This window comes from Melanotaenia boesemani, chromosome 15 (genome assembly GCF_017639745.1).
Source record: "Melanotaenia boesemani isolate fMelBoe1 chromosome 15, fMelBoe1.pri, whole genome shotgun sequence".
NCBI classification, from domain to species: domain Eukaryota; kingdom Metazoa; phylum Chordata; class Actinopteri; order Atheriniformes; family Melanotaeniidae; genus Melanotaenia; species Melanotaenia boesemani.
In genome coordinates, this window is record NC_055696.1 from 23,442,897 (window position 1) to 23,464,481 (window position 21,585).

The 21,585-nt window shown below is 42.1% G+C and overlaps 1 protein-coding gene across 1 annotated transcript; it reads right to left on the reverse strand.

The window, feature by feature from the left end:
- Positions 1–4,788: 4,788 nt before the first annotated feature.
- cfap58 (cilia and flagella associated protein 58) lies at positions 4,789–19,586 on the reverse strand. Its single transcript, XM_042007662.1, has 18 exons — positions 19,499–19,586; positions 18,853–19,122; positions 18,481–18,629; positions 18,239–18,389; positions 17,736–17,930; positions 15,836–15,973; positions 15,388–15,547; positions 14,911–14,993; positions 14,559–14,750; positions 14,321–14,482; positions 13,478–13,624; positions 12,405–12,545; positions 12,109–12,332; positions 11,379–11,487; positions 11,158–11,262; positions 10,561–10,680; positions 5,306–5,430; positions 4,789–5,183 (listed from the first exon to the last, which is right to left on the reverse strand). The coding sequence occupies exons 1-18, from the start codon at positions 19,502–19,504 to the stop codon at positions 5,072–5,074; spliced, it is 2,589 nt and encodes an 862-aa protein (XP_041863596.1). The 5' UTR covers positions 19,505–19,586; the 3' UTR covers positions 4,789–5,071.
- Between the last annotated feature and the right edge of the window lie 1,999 nt (positions 19,587–21,585).

A 21,585-nucleotide genomic window follows, 5' to 3' on the forward strand; every position in this document is an offset into this window, starting at 1 on the left:
CCACACTGGCATCGGTTGTCAGCCTAACGGTGGCCCCAGTGCTGGCCCAGAACAGTTTCCACACTGGCATCGGATGTCAGCCTAACGGTGGCCCAGTGCTGGCCCAGAACAGTTTCCACACTGGCATCGGATGTCAGCCTAACGGTGGCCCAGTGCTGGCCCAGAACAGTTTCCACACTGGCATCGGATGTCAGCCTAACGGTGGCCCTGTGCTGGCCCAGAACAGTTTCCACACTGGCATCGGATGTCAGCCTAACGGTGGCCCAGTGCTGGCCCAGAACAGTTTCCACACTGGCATCGGTTGTCAGCCTAACGGTGGCCCCAGTGCTGGCCCAGAACAGTTTCCACACTGGCATCGGATGTCAGCCTAACGGTGGCCCTGTGCTGGCCCAGAACAGTTTCCACACTGGCATCGGTTGTCAGCCTAATGGTGGCCCCAGTGCTGGCCCAGAACAGTTTCCACACTGGCATCAGATGTCAGCCTAATGGTGGCCCCGTGCTGGCCCAGAACAGTTTCCACACTGGCATCGGATGTCAGCCTAACGGTGGCCCTGTGCTGGCCCAGAACAGTTTCCACACTGGCATCGGATGTCAGCCTAACGGTGGCCCCGTGCTGGCCCAGAACAGTTTCCACACTGGCACCAGGTGTCAGCCTAATGAATGCCTTAATCAAACTGTGCAATATTCAGCCTAGATTAAAAATATTTCAACAACGGTGATATAATTATACAAATAACATTTATTTTGATTTGAATAACTTGTTCAAAATAACAATATATATTAAACAACAATATAAAAATCAAATAATATGTGACACAGGTGGAGAGCAAACAAGGTGAACAGAGGGAAACAACATTAAGTGGGGATTGAAAGAAATTTTATGCTTTCAACCCAAAAAATGGTAAGATCAGTAATTAAACTACATTAAAAGAATGTGAGCTTAAGCATAACAAAAGGAAAACAAATAAAATCAGGGAGGCTAAAGTCTTTGTAAAATAACAAATTCCAAATGAAACAGCGCTGTCTGTGCAGTTCCTGCAAGCCACCACTCCCACCGTGAAGAACTGTGCATCCAGACCTACAGTTTAAATCTCGCCATAACAAATAAATAAAAAATGCATGAGGGAGTTAGTGATTGTTAAGACAAACTTACCAATCACAACATCCTTTATTTGCAGGTGCTGGAAGCCAATCTTCCCATTTATACCTCGCATGTTGACATTCTTGGCAAGAGACACTCTTTAACGTCTTTAACGAGGGGAGAAAATTTAGCTTAGCTTGTCTAAAATTACTCACTACATGCTGCATAATCTTTAATTAAAGTAGTATTTTCCATTCCACACTGAGCAAGCAGGACCTACATAAAGGATCTACATGTAGGTGGACATGATCAGATTACATGGTTATAACAGCAGGACATAAATCTTCATCTTTATCTCCATTTGTTTATTTAAGCGGTATCAATGGTTTGGTTTGATATTTATAAAATACTTCGTTACAAATTGCTAAAAGGCTTCTAGTATCATTTATTGAGCAGTTACTGATTAGTCTATTTCTTAGATTAGAGCTAATAGTAAAGATAAATACCACTTTTCTCTCTTCTAAACAAATGGAGGTAGACCTCAAAGCTGCACCAGTTCAGTCATCGTTAACCCTGACTGCATTATATGCCAAACCAGTTTCTTTTTAAATGTTTTCATGATTAGAAGAAAACAGTTTGAAACACACTGAAATTAGTCATCTGCTGTTAACCCATCACCAGTTACATTAGGAGCAGTGGGCTGCCATTTTTCCACCTCCAGGGAGCAGTTGGGGGGTTAAGGGCCTTGCTCAGGGGCCCACTGTGGTTCACCTCTGTTGGAGACTCTGTTGCCACCTCAGGAACTCGAACCCAGGTTCTCCAGATGAAACCGCACCTCTGTCACCATAAGGCTACAACTCCCCACTGAATACAAATTTCTTTCCTGGTTGACTGATATTTAAAGCCCTCTAGTCCATAACAGAGGACTTCGAAGTTAAATTGTTATTGATTCACATAAACAGTAGGAAATATTTTTGGTTTTTGGTCTGAGCATCATTTATCTCAATAAGTACCTGTTATGTAACTAACTCTTTACTCATAACTTAAGTTTTTAATAGGGTTCAGTAGCATATTTGTTTTCTTTGTATGGGAAGAAATCCAAGGTGCTTCATTTTCAGACAGTCTTAGAACAAAACTGCAACAAAAGTGCAACGAAATTACAAATCTTCAACAATTTTCCTTAAATGACAACACTGACAACTAAACAAGGTTTAATTCACATGATTTCGAATGATTTGTTTTAATGAAAACACACAGCCCTTAGATTCAGTTTGATATAATTGTGCTGTTGTCAAGTAAAAGTCAATATATTATTAAAATTATATGTAACAATTATCAATTATTAACAGTTGTGATGTCTCCTATCGCAGCCTGGATTGAAAAAAAAAAAAAATCTAACTAATCCACAGTGTCATCCCCTGGTCAGGATTTAGAGCTGCAGATGTAATAGTATAAATACATGTAATCACGTAACAGTTTGTATCTTGTTACCACTTTCAGTCTCATGCTCATATACTTTCTGCCTGGAACATCCAGCTCCGAGATAAGAGCAGATTTGACAGATAAAGCTTTTTACAGCCAGATGGCTGAGAGGGAATCAGGAAAATAAGCAGTCACGCAGCACTTCGATCGACTTGCTTATCCTTCCTGTATGATTTATCGAATATTTTAACCAGGAGGATGTGATGCATTTTGGACCTTTACCTTATTAGTTTGTAACGCTAAATTAGAAAAAAACTAAAACCGAAATTATTTTAGGAATTGACTGGCAGATAGAAAAGTTAAAGACTAAGAAAAAAGCTCCACAGTGATGCACTGACTGCATGACGCCAGTAAACAGGAGGTGCTGAGCCCACCCGCTGACAGTTGTACTTTACAAAAATAAACACTCAGTTTTCACCATCATGACTAACAAGCCAGCAGACACAAAGCAAACATCATTAGGGTCTGTGGAATGGGCTGCTCCTTCAAGCGAAACTAGAGAAAGGAAATTGGATAAAAAGAAAGAAAGAGAACAAGTCCTATCAGAGGCCTCCCATTCTACGGCAACACGGCCCAGAATTGTATAGGCACCAGTTACCATGGTGATGTCATAACTGCGCTGGCAAAGGAATTACTCCACAAGCAGTAAGAAATGAGAGAGAAAAAAACAAGTCTTGCTGTGTTGTCAGCCTCGGTTACTAAAAATATGTGTTTTACGTAAAACACGACTGATTCTAACAGTTCACACGTGATACAAACATTAATACATAGCAAGTGGGAGCTTTGGGGAGAAAAGTTCACACGGAAACAGTCAAACACAATGTTATAAACATATTTATTTTTTATTTTGTCTATTTAAGCAGGGTTTTTTTTTCACTGCTCCAACATACCTGATTCAGATCAAATTTGTATGTATTTTATGTATAAATTAATAATGTGTGGTGTGGGTGGGTGTGATTTTACAAAAAAGTGGCTAATCAGGATTTTAAATGACAATTTTTCTTTTGCATTAAAACTGATTAAAGTTGGGTCATACCAGTAGATATCAGGTACTATGTTATATTTTTCTGACATCTAGTGGTGATATGGGGACATCATGTCAGTGAAATGCTGAAGACACAGGCATAATGTTAGATTCCCCTTGCTATGCCGAATGACAGGCAGTCAGACATGAGGAATCATAGTATGATCTCTGTGCTCGCTTGTTTCACTGATAACTGATGACAGTAACAAACAAGACACTATAGCACATCTGGATACTGGATCTGGTATTCGTCTAATAAATTTTAAAATAAAACTTTGAGAAAAGGAAATATTTGTCTGCATCTTTAAATATTTACTATGTTTTACTCTATTTTAAATTAAGAAAAGTTCAATTTTTCAGTATTCTCTCACAACAGTGACCCAGTACAGAAAATATCTGCTTGGGCTTTATCCAGATCCTGTATAACATAGTTCAGGACCTATATAGATGAGGTATATCTGCTGTGCTAACAGCATAAAATATTAGTTTAAAAAGCAAACTTGTGTCCAGACTTGAGTTAATTTTCTTTTTGTATTGTAACAGACAACATTTCAGTGAACTCTGGCTCAGACCAGATGAAACATCTGATACGTCTGCTCTGATTTTCCTTGTTTGAAAAGGTTAGTCTGAAACATAATAAATGTCTCAAGTTTCCTTGATGTCGTCATTAACACTTGTAGTAGCAGACATCTAACACTGACCTCTCTGTGGTTGTTGATGACAGCAGCAGACTCAGACATGCTATTCTCTCAGTGCTTTACATGTCAACACACCAATTACACTTTGAAGTAGCTGAAAACCTGATTCCACACTGAAAAGATGTATTCTTAAAAAAACATAAAGGAAAGAGGTTTAAATATAAGGCAACAGGTGTCTGATGAGGAAGCTCTTCGCAACCCAGTATTTTTTCAAAACATGTAAAAGTTTGGACACAATATATGTTAATTTAATCATTTTAAGTAGTAACAGATGACCTTATTTCCAAAAAGGCAAACGGCTCGTGGTGGAGGACGGATTCTTCTTACATACACAATATACTGTAGATGCTGCATTAGTTCATTTGGAAACTGACGCTTAGCTTCATGGTGAGAAAACAAGTTTCTTGAATTTTGTAGATATGTTTGGTTAACTTGTGTTGTTCAATATTCACACAGCATGTTAACAGAAATATTGAATAAAACATGTTTTAGGACATTACTGGAGGCAGAATATGGGGCAATGGTGCTAAATATTTTGTAACTATTAACCTTTATTTTAACATAATAAAAAAAAAAAACAATAAGAATCAAGGTCTCATTTTAAGGGTGACCTGGCCAAGAGGTCAGCAGCACGTCACACGTAACATTCATGTTATGATTCAAAATCTTTTGTTTTGCCTTATAAAACACATTAAGAAACTTTTGTTTTTTCTTTTACAAGATGAGGTCATGATCTTCTTAATTAATATAAATGATGGAAGATGGTTCATTTTCTTGTGCAAGCTGTTATTGTCTCACAGGGTTGTCCATCCTGAAGCCTCCTCCGGTGAAGTGAGGCTTACTGTCGAGCTGAGGCAGAGGCTCCAGCTGCTCCATCTTGGTCTTGGTTTTCTGCTCACTTATTAAACAGAGTTTATAAAAAGCAACCGCAGAGAGAAATATAACAAAACAAAAATGACATACCTGTTTCCTACATGGCATAAACTGTACACAACAGTAACATCAACGGGGAAAACTTACCTTTGGAGTTTTTTCTGACTGAGATATTTCTTCTTAATGTTTGTTAGCTCATTGGCCAGTCGTTGGTTCTCGCTTTTGTACTCGTTCATCTTTGAATCGAGCATCCTCAGCTCTGCTACTAGCGCCTGTGGAGTGGAAGTAAATGCAACATATTTACAATGAATGAATCTCATACAATGAAATCTCACTGTCCAACTGTCACCATCACACCAGACTCTGCGCCGGACACGCCTGCAACCACTAATCACCGCCGTTCATCATCTCCGGAGTACTAAGGACTCACACCTGCAGCCAATCCCTAGCCAGACCTTATAAACCCCAGGACACCAGTCAGTATCTGTCGGACCTCGTTCAAGTGACGTGAACTCTTCCTCCTTCCCTTCCCCGGTCCCGACTGACCCTGACGATCCAGTGGACAAGATCAGTGTGTATTTTCCTAAGATACCTTCTCCAGCCAAAGACACCTGTTCGTAATAAATCTGTCAACTCTGTTCTGTCTCGGAGAGGTCCTACATAACAGAAGGTCCGACCGCAACCGAGAACAACACCAGGATGGAGCCTCTTCCCGCACGTTATGCCGGAGATCCCCAGTATTGCAGTGGCTTCCTCCTTCAGTGTTCTTTACACATCGAAATGAATCCTACCAGGTACCCTACTGAGCGCGCTAAGGTGGCTTATATCATATCCTTGCTTTCAGGACCGGCTCTCCAGTGGGCGGATGCAATGTGGCAACAGGAGGGCGTGGTCAAGCAATCCTATCAACAGTTCACACGTCACTTCAAGGAAGTGTTCGGGGTTCCCCCCGGGGACTCAACCATACAGGAAAAACTCTCCCAGCTGAAACAAGGAGGTACACCTATCACAGAACATGTCATTCGTTTCAGAACCTTAGCAGCAGCCAGCGGCTGGAACGAAGCAGCGTTGCTTACCCGCTTCCGGATGAGTTTGGATACAGATCTACAATTACAACTCGTCACGTTTGATGACACCCTCGGGCTCGAAAAGTTCGTCCAGCTCACCACCCGGGTAGCGCATAGACGGGCAGGCTGCCTGCAGGACCCACAAGCCGCGGTGGCGGCTGCCGAGACAGAGGGAACAGAGCCAATGCAGGTGGACACGGTCAGGCTGACTCCGACAGAGCGTCGGCGGCGACTCATCAATGGACTCTGCCTGTACTGCGGACAAGAGGGCCACCGACGGGAAACCTGTCCCGTTCGACTACCGAGATCCAGGGTGAGTTTGGCCTGCCGAGCCTCTATCACATCCAAATCTCGCACCATTCCTGTCATTCTCACCTCTCCTTTGGGATCCCTAACAGTTACGGCGCTCATTGACTCCGGTTCCGAAGGCAACTTCATATCTGGATCGGTGAAGAACAGATTGCAAGTCCAGTGCCACAACTGCGCCACACAATATCACATCCAATCCATAACGGGGAAAAGAATCACACCCCTCAACAGTCAGCTCCAAACTTCACCCCTGAAGTTGCAAGTAGGGGGATTACACCACGAAAAGGTTTCCTTCCTGGTCATACACGACGCCACAGTAGATGTGATACTGGGACAACCATGGCTGGAAAAGCATGATCCGACTATATCCTGGAAAACCGGAGACATTCTGCGTTGGGGCTCCACCTGCTACCCCTCGTGCTTTCCGACCCTACCACATCCCGATCCCGATAAAGTCCTCTGGCTTAGGTCCACTTCTATTGAAAGTCCAGATATCAGCTCTGCCGACACGTATCCCCCGGAATATGTATCCTTCAAAGACGTTTTTTGTCCCGCCAGAGCCGCACTATTACCACCGCATAGACCGTCTGACTGCGCCATAGACCTCGTACCAGGTGGAAAACTCCCTATGGGCAGGATTTACCCTTTATCCATCCCAGAAACGACGGCAATGGAACAGTATATCACCGAAGCCCTGAAACAGGGCTATATCAGAAAATCTACGTCTCCTGCAGCATCCAGTTTCTTCTTTATCGACAAGAAAGATGGGGGATTAAGACCATGTATCGATTACCGAGCCCTTAATCAGATCACACGCAAGTACAAGTATCCACTTCCACTGGTTCCGGCTGCTCTAGAGAAACTCAGAGGGGCTACCCTCTTCTCAAAGTTAGACCTCCGAAGCGCCTATAACCTCATCAGAATACGAGAAGGGGATGAATGGAAAACAGCTTTTGTGACCCCAACCGGACATTATGAGTATCTAGTCATGCCCTACGGTTTAGTTAACGCCCCATCAGTCTTCCAGAGCTTCATGAATGAGATCTTCCACGATATGATTAACCAATTTATACTTGTCTATCTGGATGACATTTTGATCTTCTCTGCAGATCTCCAGACCCATGTAAACCATGTGAGACAAGTGCTCAAACGCCTTCGCACCCACAGCCTGTTCCTGAAAGCTGAGAAGTGTGTTTTCCATCAGACAGAAGTGGAATTCTTGGGATACCTGGTAGGACCCCAGGGTGTGACAATGAACCATAAAAAAGTACAAGCCATCCTGGAGTGGCCCAAACCCACTACCATAAAGGCCCTCCAAAGTTTCCTGGGTTTTGCAAACTTCTACAGACGTTTCATTGAGAACTTCAGCGCCATCACCGCTCCACTCACCGCCATGTTGAAGAACAAACCCCGCCAGTTACATTGGACGCCTGCGGCGGAGACGGCCTGGCTACAGCTACGCCAAGCGTTCAGTGGTGCACCCGTCCACGCAACCTTTCGTGGTGGAGGTGGATGCATCCTCAGCGGGGGTCGGCGCAGTCCTGTCACAGCGTATGGGAAGTTCGTCACAGCTTCACCCCTGTGCGTTCTTCTCTCGGCGATTGAGTCCAGCTGAGCAAAACTACGACATCGGAAATCGGGAGCTCCTGGCCATCAAGATGGCACTGGAGGAGTGGAGACACTGGCTGGAGGGAGCCACGCATCCGTTCGTGGTCCTCACAGATCATAAGAACCTGTCTTACATCCGGGAAGCCCGCCGTCTAAACCCCAGACAAGCCAGGTGGGCTCTCTTTTTCACACGTTTTGACTTCACCATCAAATATCTTCCAGGGTCTAAGAACTGTCGAGCTGACGCCCTGTCCAGGCTCTACGAGAAAGAGGGGGTGCCGGAGGAGCCTCCACCTATACTGCCAGCACGGATGACGGTCGGGGCGGTTCAGTGGGCGCTAGATGAACAGATTCTGGAAGCACTGGAAAGGACACCTGCACCGTCTGACACCCCGACAGGTCGTATTTATGTTCCCACAGAATATCGTCAGCAATTGGTGGAATCTGCGCATACCTCACCGGGGACTGGACATCCGGGAATCCAGGCCACACAGGCTCTGTTACAACCCCGCTACTGGTGGCCCGGCATGAACTCCCACATACGTCAATTCGTATCTGCCTGTGCCCCTTGTGCGCAGACTAAAAGCACGAGACAGCTGCCTGCGGGGAAATTGCTTCCGCTGCCTATACCGCAAAGACCCTGGTCTCATTTAGGTGTGGACTACATGACCGACCTTCCTGCCTCTCAAGGTAACACCTGTGTACTCGTAGTGGTGGACAGATTCTCCAAAGCATGTAAACTTATCCCCTTTCCTAGCATCCCGACCGCGGCGACCACTGCCAGGGCGCTGTTTGAACATGTGTTCAGGAATTTTGGACTACCAGAGGACATTGTCTCCGATCGGGGTCCCCAATTCATCTCACGTTTCTGGCATGCTTTTTTCGGTTTGTTAGGGGTCTCGGTCAGCCTTTCCTCTGGATATCATCCTCAGACTAACGGCCAGGCCGAGAGGAAGATCCAAGAGGTGGGCCGGTTCCTGCGGACGTACTGCCACTCGAATCCCACTACGTGGAGCGAGTTGTTGCCCTGGGCTGAATACGCCCAGAATTCCCTCCGACAGGCTGCCACAGGTCTCACCCCGTTTGAGTGCGTTCTGGGTCGACAACCTCCTTTCTTCTCTTGGGATGGAGCTTCATCGGAGGTTCCTGCGGTGGATGAATGGTTCAGGCGCAGTGAGCGGGTTTGGGCCCAGGCGCATCGTCATCTGCAGCGGGCCATCAGACGCAGTGTTCCCCTGGCGGATCGACGGCGGTCCGTGGCTCCTGCGTATGCCGTGGGGGACCTGGTGTGGTTGTCCACTCGGGACATACGTAACCGTGGATCCTGCCGGAAGTTAAGTGCTCGATTCATTGGCCCTTTTCCTATAGCTGCCCGTATCAACCCGGTTGCCGTCCGCTTGGATCTGCCGGGTTCCTATAAGATCCATCCTGTTTTTCACGTGTCTTTACTGAAACCTTACCATCCTCCTGTTGATCTGTCTCCTTCAGGGTCTGGTGTGCCGTCCGTCCCTCCTCCGCCGCCTCCCCCTCCGCTGGCCACGGCGGATGGCTCTGTTTATGCCGTCCGGGAGGTGGTGGACTCGCGGCGCCGCCGTGGGCGGTTGGAGTACCTCATTGACTGGGAGGGGTATGGTCCGGAGGAGCGGTCCTGGGTGCCCCGGGCAGATGTGCTGGATCCCTTCCTCCTCCGGGCTTTTCACGCCGCTCATCCCCTCCGGCCGCGTCCGCGTCCCCGTGGTCGTCCTGTTTCCCGGTTTCCTCGTCGCCCTTTGGGGGCTCCTGGCGGGGGGGGGTACTGTCACCATCACACCAGACTCTGCGCCGGACACGCCTGCAACCACTAATCACCGCCGTTCATCATCTCCGGAGTACTAAGGACTCACACCTGCAGCCAATCCCTAGCCAGACCTTATAAACCCCAGGACACCAGTCAGTATCTGTCGGACCTCGTTCAAGTGACGTGAACTCTTCCTCCTTCCCTTCCCCGGTCCCGACTGACCCTGACGATCCAGTGGACAAGATCAGTGTGTATTTTCCTAAGATACCTTCTCCAGCCAAAGACACCTGTTCGTAATAAATCTGTCAACTCTGTTCTGTCTCGGAGAGGTCCTACATAACACCAACTGCACACAAACTCAAACATTCACATTTATTCCCTTTAACACCCCTTTTTTCCCCAAACATTAAAAATAAGCAATGAAAAAACATCAGAAGCAATAAAATAGACAATAGCAATAATAAATAGATTAAAAAAATGAGGTGATGTGATGAAGAATTTGAGACAAAGAGTCATTTAGAGCCGAGACATTTTGAGAGGCATCAAAATGTAAAACAGAAAAAAGAAGAGGAAAAAACTAGAAATAGGAAACAATATGATTGACTGGAAAACAACAGAAGCTGAAAGAATAACGAGATGACCTTAAGCTTTTTGGTTCTGTCTCTGATGGTCCACTGGCACTGCTGGAGCTGCTCAGCTGCCTCTGGACCTGGCCGCTGGGCCAGAACGTGCTTCAGCTCCACATACAGCTTCTCCTTTTCCTTGATGAGGATATTAGAGAGAATTAACAATAAAACTCTTAATATATCTTTTGATCGTTCCATTTTGGAAAAAGCAGCACATCCATCTTTAATGTCACAGAAAGAAAACTTGTAACTCTACTACTTTTAATCTTTATCTTTGAGAAAGACGCTGTTAAATCACTGAGCATCCATTGATTGTAAAAATGGAGAACTACCAAATTTAGTGTCATCCTATCCCATGAAAACACCCAAACCACCAGGCTGTAACCTGCTAACTGTGTGTGCATCTTCTCCAAAACACATCAGAATATCAATGCCTTTGTTACAATAAAAGCACAGAAGCAGCTGGTACATTTAAACTCTGCTCATAATGACGCTGCATTACTTATTTTTACAGGTCAGCTGCATTGTGGAAAGCACAACTTTCTTATGAAGATATAAAGAATTAATCCCAAACAGAGTTAACAAGCTGGAGAAAGAGCAGTGAGAAGTTACCTGCAACACAAGTTCCTGTTCCTCAAGCTCCTGAGTCTTAGCGATCAGTCGCTTCTGTAAGGCCTGAATCTTCTGGATGAGCTGGTATTTGCTGGGGTCGCTGCCCTGCGGGAGTCATGTCCAAACCAGACATAAAACTAGTCCTTCTTGTAACAGACATGATGAAAAGGTGAACTCAAACAGACCCATACAGATAAGCTACTAGACAACAACCCCCTCACCTCCAGTCGCCTCCATCTGTGAATATTTATGGGCTTCAGCTGTTCCTCCAGTACGCTGTTCCTGGTTCTCTCTCTGAGCAGCTGTTTCTGCAGGTGGAACAGCTCCTGCCTGCAGCGCAGCATCTCATCATTTTAATTCTTATGATATTACAGTGATTCTGCATGTAGGGTTTCAGCTGATGAAACATTTGTCTTTTAGTTTTTCTGTGGAGGATTCAGCTTGTGCTCTTTCTCCTGTCTGTTTAGATCACTGATAACAGTCTCAGACAGGTATGATCATTAGTTTCCAAGTGAGTCTAATTAAAGAGACACTACACATTATTAAGCCAGTCCCAGTTTTCGTGCAGTCTGGAGAGAAAGAAGGATTTTTCTGCAGATGTAAAGCGTGAAATAGCACAATGACTCATGCAAGAAAACATTGGATATTTGACTAAAACTTAAGTGAGATCATCATACTGGTTCAGATAAATAATAATTTGGAGTACTGCGTATATTTGAAGTTCCCATAAAAAATAGATTAAAAATATTTCTATTGAAGAAACAAAATTGGGAACTAAAAAATTTAAAGGCCGTTATTAAATACTGCTACTCTATCTCTTCTCAACTTGCTCCTTTCCTCTTTAAATCTTCCTTTTCTACTCTACACCTCATCTCGCCCTGTGTGCCTGATGTCTGCATGCTGCTGTCCTCCACCTTCACTCCTCTCCTGACCCAGTTTGCTTTTCTTTACCTCAGCTCCTCAGTGTTGGGTAAACTCTTGTTCAGGATGCTCTTCTTGCGTCGGAGCCTTCTGATCTCCAGCTTGAGCAGGTGGATGTCTTCCAACCTCTGGTTGTAGTGGAAGTCCCCCTTGCTCAGGATTGACTCCTGGATCCGGATCTTCTCATAGAGCAGCGTCCGCTCATCATTACGATGCAGCAGCTGTTTGCCCAGGCTGTCCCGCTCTCTGATCACCTTCAGAACGACATATCAGACCTTAGTCTCCGTTATCATCTTTCTCTTCCTGTCCTCGTTCTTCTTCTTTACCTGCTCCAGCTGTTTCTTCAGTTGGGTCTGCTCGCTCTCTGTGTTGACGATTATCTTCTGCAGTTTCTGCTGTTCTGCTCTTTGACTTTCAACACGCTGCTTTGTTTCTTCTAGCTGCAGCTTTATTGACTGCAGCTCGACCTGTCGACGAATAGAGAGACGGTTAGAGATGTAGACCAACATTAGATCACCCTAAACCCTAGATGTGCTAATGTACATGCTGCTTTGTTGCTGTTCTTTGGAATGAAGCATCAGTTCAGCTGCCATATTGGTTTGGAAGAAGCTCCACTTAGGAATGCTTGAAATTTCTTTAAGACAGCTTAATATTAAGCTTAATATTAATAAGCCAAGGGTCAAAGCTAATTTAAAATGAACAGAAGCAACGTGAAAAACAAAAGAATCGAGAGTTGAAATTCTTCATGGAAATCATGGACAGCAAGTCCTCCGGACCAAAGAAGAGAGGGTCCTCTGGCTTGTTATCAGCGCTCAGTTCAAAAGCCTCCTGATGGGGGGGTGCATTAATAAAAAACATGATTTAGGACTTTTCTCATCTTGGAAAAAACCTGTTCACATTGCTGCCTTCTGGGAAGGACACGGGTCCATTAGGGCCTTCCCTTCCAGATTAATGAACATTTTCTACCAAAGTGCCATTAAAGAATTCCACACTTAGTCCTAGAACTGTCCAACACATTATGATCAATGATGTGTTGCGATCATATATGTTTTTATAGCTTTATTTATGACCAGCGTTTGTTGTTTTCCAACCACAAGGAGGTGTGTGTGGTTTCTGTTGTTTATCTGTGCAATGACAATAAAGGCTTTTAATTCTTAATTCAGCAGAACTGCAGCTTACACATGTGGAAAGGCTCCATCAGTGCTGAGAGGATTTAGATGTCATTCTTTAGGAAGAAACTACAGACACAGATTCACCATAAGACTTGCGTGTTTACACACAAAGTCAGAATAGGCTACACAGCCAAATAAATTAATATAATTCCTCACACTGGAACTTTAATTTCTTTTAAAGTTTTTTTTTTTATTGCTTTCTGCAATAACAGGTGCTATAACAGCACCTTAAGGGCTTCATTGTCTTTCTCTAAGCGCTTGTGTTCCTGCTGATCTTTGGCCAAGGCCTGCTCCTTCCCACTGATCTCATCTCTCAGCCGGGTAACCTGGTTGTTCATAGTCTTTATCTTTCTCTTCATCTCTGCAATCTCCTCCTAAAGCAGAGAAACAGGCGGACAAAAGAAGGAAGGGAAGTAAACTGTGATTAAAAAACAAGAAACTGGATGAAGTCAAAAAGTCACACAGAGGCATAAACTTAAACTGAAAGCATAATTACTGTCCTTCTCTTCACTCTTCTAAAGCAGAGGTGTCTAAAGTCGGTCCTCGAGGGCCTCAGTCCAGCAGGTCTTAGATGTTTCCTGCTCCAACACACTTGACTCAAATTAAATGACTCTTCTCAACAGCTTGTTGCAGGAAACATCCAAAAACTGGAGGAAAGCCCCCCACAAGCACTGACTTTGGACACTACCGTTCAAATAACGCCATCTCTTCTACCGACAGGAGAATATTTCAGGGGAAACTGTTCACACATTTAGCTGTGTTGCTTATTTTACAGAAGTACGATCCTCACAAGTTATACTTCGTAGTAAAGGTGACTAAACAGGCTTTTCAATTTTGTATAAAAACACTACCATTTGGTATTATTATAAGGGACAAATAATTAACCAAACACAAATTTCGTTTCTTTGTGTATTAAATTTATACCAAATGCTGTCCTGCTTATTAAATGAGTTAAATTAATTTGATTTAAATAATTAAACCTGAGGTGGAATGCGTTACTTGAACTTTTAGTCTAATAACTAACTAATACTAACTAACGGTTTAATGACTATGTCTGTAGCAATTCTTACCTGAGCCTCTATGAGGTTTTTGCTGTAGAGGTTCCTTTCAGATACAACGGACTCCAGCAGGTTTTCCTGCTGTTTAAATTTGCTCTCTGCCTCAGTCACTTTCTTCCTCCAGTCAAATATTTCTGTCTCTCTCACTTCAACATCGTTCACTTTTTGTTGCACCTGTTGAGAGGAGAGAGGTTTCCTTCTGTCAGAACAAGATATGCTGTAACACAAAAAAATAACCACAACACTTTGCCTTCTGCATGAGGCTGCTGGTCTCGTTGATGTAGCGGTCGCGCTCTTTTTCCAGCTGTTGGATGATCTTGCGTTGCTTTTGAGCCTCCTGGCGGTAACCGCTTATCTCATGCTCCAAGGTCTTCTTGTCCTGCTCCAGAAGCTTCACAAGGTTCTGCTGTTTCTCAGTCGACTGCACAGCTTTGATCATGTTCTGTTAAGAATAACACAAGCATGAATTATATCTGCAAACTTTAATACCGGATCTAGCCATTAATAAGAAATAGCAGTACAATACTGTAGACTGTACGGACTTTAAATTATTTAATTATAAAGTCTGTGATGAGATTATCTCTGTAAATTTGATAGGATACCTTATTTAAATTATCCCTTTCTCGAATCAGCTCTTCTTTGGCTTTTTTCTCAACTTCAACTTGCTTTTGGGAAGATTCAAGATCTGTAAAGAGAATAAAGAGACACTTTATTGATGGTCAAAGATGTGATCGTTCTATACTAACCAAGAAAAAAGTTGCAACTAGCCAACCAACACATGAAAATAAGAATTTAAAACAAGGTCACTGAATGAATGCAGTACTTACCACGATGTGTTTTTTTCTCAGCAATTTAAATTAAAAAAGGCTAAATTTTGGCATCCAGAGAAGATGAAGTGATGAAGGCAGAGTATAGCTAGATAATGGTCAGACAAAAAGCTAAATGGCATACTTAGCTACTTTTGTGCTAATATACAGTAGTATTGAAAGCTATCATGTACAACAAGTTTTAATGCATTCTCTTAATATGCTTTACTCAGACTTTAAGAAATCAAGATGATGTGGAGGGTTAGTCCAAACCTTTCTCAAGACCAGTAATTTGAGCTTTTAGTGTCTCCCTTTGAACTTCCACATCAGCCTTTTGATCCTCCAGCTGGTGGAGCTTCTTCTGGATAGCTTCTCTCAGCTTTATTTGTTTGGCAACCTCCTGACGCATCTGACTCACTTCTTCTTCTCTCATCTAGTGAGACATGTTACACAGATAAAGAATAAAATAAAGAAGGAAAGCAGTTTTGAGAACAGAGACAGGACATCTGTTAATAGTCATCAACATGTCTTGATTACAGTGCAAGTAAAGTGTGAAAACAGTGCCTCCTAGTGGTTTTAGAAGGCATGATTACATTATCTATCATTAGTTATCCTCAGCTATAATAAATCTGAATATACAGTAGATTTAAACTGCTTAAATTTATGAGGTAGAGGTGTTTCTCCTTTTCTCAGGAGTGTGTTTGAGTGAACTATTGTTTACCTTCAGCTCATTTGCTATCTGCTGATTTTCCAGAGAGAGATGTTCTTTGGCTGATGACAGCTGCTCACACTCCTGCTGCAGCTTGGCGTTCTTCACCTGCATCTGCTCCAACTCCTTGGTAGATCGCTCATGAAGGATCTGCCACAGTCAGGGAAGGATGGAGGTGCAGATTAACACTTACAGTACACTTTGTTTTAAAAACAAATCCATAAATAGTGTTCCTAATGATGGTAAAGCATAAATAAGAATACTTTGTGCTTGGATCATCACAGTTTCGTGATCTACTACATGGTTTTGCTGAAGCTATATTGTTTTTTGGCTTAATATATTCTCTTACTGGCTTGTTCGGGATTAAACTGACATATATTTACTTATTAATAGAAGGAACCTTCCAAAAGTCATTCTAAAGGTCAAGTTTGACAGATAAGAAAATATAAAAGAAAAACAAATAAATAAAATGTTTAACAAAACTTTATGAAACAACAAAAGGTTTACGATTCAGAGTCCAGAAATGGTTGCAGAGAAAAAACACTAAAATTGACCAAAGGCTTTCTATGTTATATTTCAGATGACAGGAACAGAGTCCTGTAGATGGAAGAATCAAAGTTTTAAGAACTCTGGTTCAAAGCATAATGTTTAGTCTGCTGTCAGATAGATAAAAGCATGATTCCTCAGTGGACAACCCCACTGTGAAGCAGGAGGAAGAATCAGGGATGGCTTCTGGGTGTTTTGCACTGATCCTGAACAAACACAGCTGCACCTTGCAGTGTCATATGATGCAAAATCTGCTTCAAGAAGAAAAAGAAGGAAGGCCTGCGACAAGTCACAGCACCACCTCAGTCACCCAACCTGACGTCTACAAAACCTGTCTGGGATGAGCCCGACTGAACGGATCAAACTGAGGCAGCCAACAAACACAACAGCTCTGGGAATGTCTTCAAACTGTGAGGGGAGAGATTTCATCAGGGCCCTGTGAAAAACTGGCAGCTAGGACAGTCAGAGTCTGCAGTGCTGTGATCCAAGTCAAAGGAAGCTATTCCGAGGAACCAAAGCTCTAATATCTGTAACACAGACCATTAGGGTGACTTGAAATGTTCAGAAAATCATCTTCATGCATTTGTTTTTCGTAGATGTGACTATCGTACTTTTAACAGGTCTCTCAAATAAATCATTAAGACAGCTAAAACGAGTCCAGAATGCTGCCGCTGCTGCAAACATTTCACTCCAGTTCTCAGATCTTTTCAATGGCTTCCTTTGAGGCGAAGAATTGTATTAAAAATGTTGATGCTGGTGTACAAGGCAGCGACTGGTTCTGGTCCAAAATATATATCTGATATGCTGATGCCATATGAGCCACAGAGACTTACCTTGTCTTTGCATTTCAAAATATTGTAGGTAAAAAATTTCTTTAAAGCAAAACTATGGTGCAAAACTTAAAAATGTATACAGTTTGTATGAATGAACAGTGATAGTTTTGATAAAAATATGAAAACTGTGGCCATGTAAGGCAAGACAGCTCTGTGGAGTCTTCAACTTTCTGTGATAAATTTTAGACCTGACTAAACACGTTAACAATAAAAGCGATTATTCTTTCACTTGGAAATGTGGCATCTTTCTTTTTCATAAATAAACTCAATAGAAAATATCTGGTTTGTAAACGGAAATGACTCTGTGTTAAGTGTTAATATAATGGCCAAACAAAACACAAGACAGAACTTATAACTTATAACCAACCCTGAACTTATAGACAGAACAATATGTGGAAAGCAACTCATGTCTGTGCAATCTAAGCAACTTTTCACTTTGACCAACCCTGTGGTGAAGCCAAATAAGTAAGATAATATAAATGACATCAGCTGATGTTATAGACAGTTCATCACAATGATAACCCATTGCTTACTTTCAGCTCTTTTAGCTGCTGCTCCAGCTTCTGCTGCTCCTCTCTGGCTTTCTGGCTCTGCAGATTCAGAGCTTTAATATCAGCCATCTTGGTCTCCATGTCAATGTGCAGCTGTTTAACCTGCTTGTCCAGCTTTTCCTTCAGCCTTATCTCTCGGGAAATCTCATTCTGTTGCACCTGAAGCTCCTGCTGAAGCTGGAATTAGATAAGCAGAGAAATGGTCACTGATCAAATCACAACTAATAGGCTAAATACAGAAATAACATCCAAAAAAGATAATAATCAGCATTAAAAGGTCCTTGGTGTGACATTTATGGTTGTAGACAAGTCAAAATGTTACATGACAGATATTCCTTTGTTCCTTCATAGTCTTATAAGACAGTTAAGGGTCAGTCAAGTCACTGATATTATTTATGTTTACACCATCCACTTAAAGATATCACATCTTTATATCTTCTTTAGATAAAAAGTTTTCTGTTGCTGAGACTTTGCTTCGCATGTACCTGAGAAATATTTTGTGCTGCGTTCTCTCTTTGGGCTTCTATCTCCTGTTGAGTTGCAGTTGCCTTCTTTAGATTTTCTCTCAGACCCTCCACAGTTGTTTCCAGCTGATTCCTCTCCTCTGTCAACTCATCAATCATTTTAAGTAAATCTCTAAGAAAATAAAAGACATATCATTTGGCCCCATCCACTTAATTCACAGTGCTAAAACAACAGAAAAGGAGGACATGGAGGGAGAAATCACCTTCGCTCTTGGTCTGTGGAGAAGCCCATTTGTTGTTCACTTATTTTTGTGAGTCTGGAAATCTCTTCTTTCAAATTCCTGATGGTCTCTTTGTCCGTCTTATCTTTATCATGAGCAGCATCAACCATCTTCCAAGCTTTATCCAGCTCCTAAAAATGTAATAAATAACATCTCAGTTGTAGTTTGAGGAGTATAAATGGTAAAACATCCTCTTATAACAAACCCTTGTGCTAAATTGGTCTGAACACGAATGTCAGGAGTTTTGGTTTACAGCGTGGCTTTAATAACATATTGTAACTATCATGTTTGAAACACTCCAGAATTAGAGCCACTGTGAAACAACTAAATAAAAAGACTGTTCTGGTATTGCACCCTCTTCAGTGAAGTTATTGTTGTCTCATCTTCTTGGGACAGTTTCAGGGCAGCTGCTACTTTAGTTGAGGTCGACACAATTTCTGCATTCAACTCCCTGCATTTAGCCATCAGCCTCTTTTCATTTCCTCGTGACGTTTTCAGCGCGTGGATGAGCTTCTCGTACTCCACCCGGATCTTGTCCATACTTTTGTCCCCAACAAGCTCGCTGAGAACCATCTGGAACTCCTCCAAGGACTCAAAAGAGTCCTCTTCTGTTAATTCCTTCTCCTAGAAGTACAGAGGAGGCACGAATTGGAAGTCAAAATGTGTCTTACAACAAGTTAAACAGATTAGATCTGGCTGCTGTCTTTATCAAAACACTGTGCCATTACATTAAATAGGAATCAAATGCGTCCAAGCAAGACTTCTTAACAAATAATTTTGGAAAGTAAAATATAAGACAGCTAAAATTACTTTTTCTTAGACAAACTAAAAGACTTTCTACTTGCAGGTCAACACATAGTTGCTAAAATATTTGTTAATACAGTAATAATAGCATGCTAAAAGTTGGCTTTCAATTGTACGTTTATCATATTTACGACATCTACATTTTAAATTGAGTTCTTTAAAAACGTTTTGTAAAGTCTTTAAAAGCCAAACTCACCTCCATAATACGAACTTATAAAGTCCCCAGATAATTTCGTCTAAATGCAAAATATAATACAAGAAGCGTAGCATTAGCGTCTTTTATCAGGCACTGTTGACGCTGGTTTCCTAGCAACCGCTGATCTCGCGAGAGAAAGGGTGGCTGAGCGAACGAGAAACAAACACCTAATCGGAGAAAGGGAAAGACCATTGCAGAAATATCTAAATTATTTGCACAGTTAAAACGTGTTAAAATCACCTCAGAAAATTTACATTTTGATGCCAGCCCCTACACCTTTTATACAATGGTATTGTATCCATTTGTTTGCTTTTATAAATCTTCTTTAAATGAATAATATTAATAATAATTATTATTATTATTATTATTAAGTTTCATCAGTCTCTAAATTGTAAATTTAAAACACATCCCTGATCAATCAGATACTTCTTGCTTCTTGCAGTTTTAAGGAAATATGTTAGTTTTTACTTTCTTACACTCAGGAGTAATTCAGTCCCACAAAGTACACCTGGCTCCGAGAACAATTCAGATCAAACTTAATTAAGCTGTACTTCAGCTTCATAGCAAGACTATTATTTAATACTTTCTACAAAAAGTCAATTGAAAAAAAAAATTGTGTGTCTTGTTGATTTGGATCCAGAAGTAAAATGTAAATTTGTGATTGCTGATGTGTGAGTATGGACAGCTTTTGCTATATGAGCAATAAAATTTGTCTCCAATCACCACACGTCTGTTTAAAAGTTTCACACTATGGGTAAGTATCCACAGAGCTGACACAGAAATAGTCAGATGTTGGCTCATCATACACAAGTACAGTCCTCTCACTTCCCTGGCACCTGATCTGACACTGTCATAGAAGATGGGTGATCCTACCCTCTTGACTGCATGATTTGTCCATCTGTGAAGGAAGCAGCCATTTTATAGGTTGAAACAGTGCAGCTCTCCCTGGGTCTAGTACCCGTAATGTTGTAGCATCATAGAAAAATCTGGGCCCCATAAATATCCACCCTTACCCTTTAAAATTCATGAGTTATTCAAGAAACACGAAACTCAACAAATATAAATACATAAAAGTGTGGCGTTTATACTGATTGCCTGTAGTAATTTGTTTTCTAGTGAAATTTAATTATAAGAGGAGGGGTGTTGAGTTAAATGGTAATAATGGATGGACAGAAAAAACAGGTACTATTTTTTATCTACCAGGAGGAGTTAAATAGCAAATGGGCTATGCTTATATAGCGCTTTTTTAGTCATGTTGACCACTCAAAGTGCATTTGCACTACGTCCATACAGCCCATACAGCAGCACTTCCTACTATCACACACATTCATAACCCAATAGAGACATGGGGGGGGGGGGGGGGGGGGGGGGGGGGGCAACGTCAGGGGACACTTCGACATGGAGTCAGGGGAAGCCTGGAACTGACCCACCGACTTGTTGGTGAGCGACTGCTGTTCCTCCTGAACTACAGCCACCCAGTTTCAGTTGTCATCTATGAGCAGATGGATAAAATAAAAACAGTTTACAATATATATATATAGTGATTTTCTACTGGAAAAAAAATTTTGTTTTTTATGTTAGGAATATGGTAAGATTAATGGGGATATTATATTCTAAAAAAAATGGAAAGAGATGAATATGCCAGACTCTCTTCTGATAATTCAAGGCTGCTCCAAAGTTCCAAGAACTTGGGCACTAATGTAATGGGAAAAGGAAGGCATCAGAGAAGGTACTTGGGTGGGATCTGCATGTATGGTTTCCAGTGTAAAGCATGCGATCACAGCCTCTCTCTTGGAAATTTGAGTTATTCATGTCCAACTATGAAAAATTAAACAAATCTCAAAGAAAAAGAAAGTATGACCTTATTTCCCACTTCTGAGGTTCATGAAATATGCCATTACTCTGCAGAAAAGATGACAGGAAAAAATGCAAAAGGCCTACAAACCACTAATAATACTTCCAAGAAGAAATACTACCAGGAGATTAATTAAAGATTCAAGCTGAAGTAAGTATCAAGGCCTAACGCTCAATAACACAAACAGTCATGTTAGAAAATTTAAACATTTTATTAAATAAAAACTGATGTA

Excerpts from the sequence above, each read along its gene's own strand:
- cfap58 (XM_042007662.1), bottom strand. Across the intron at positions 15,974-17,735 it reads AGCAGCTAAAAGAGCTGAAA|ATCCTTCATGAGCGATCTAC; the intron begins GTAAGCAATGGG and ends TGACTGTGGCAG. Across the intron at positions 14,483-14,558 it reads CCAGCAGCCTCATGCAGAAG|GTGCAACAAAAAGTGAACGA; the intron begins GCAAAGTGTTGT and ends TCCTCTCAACAG.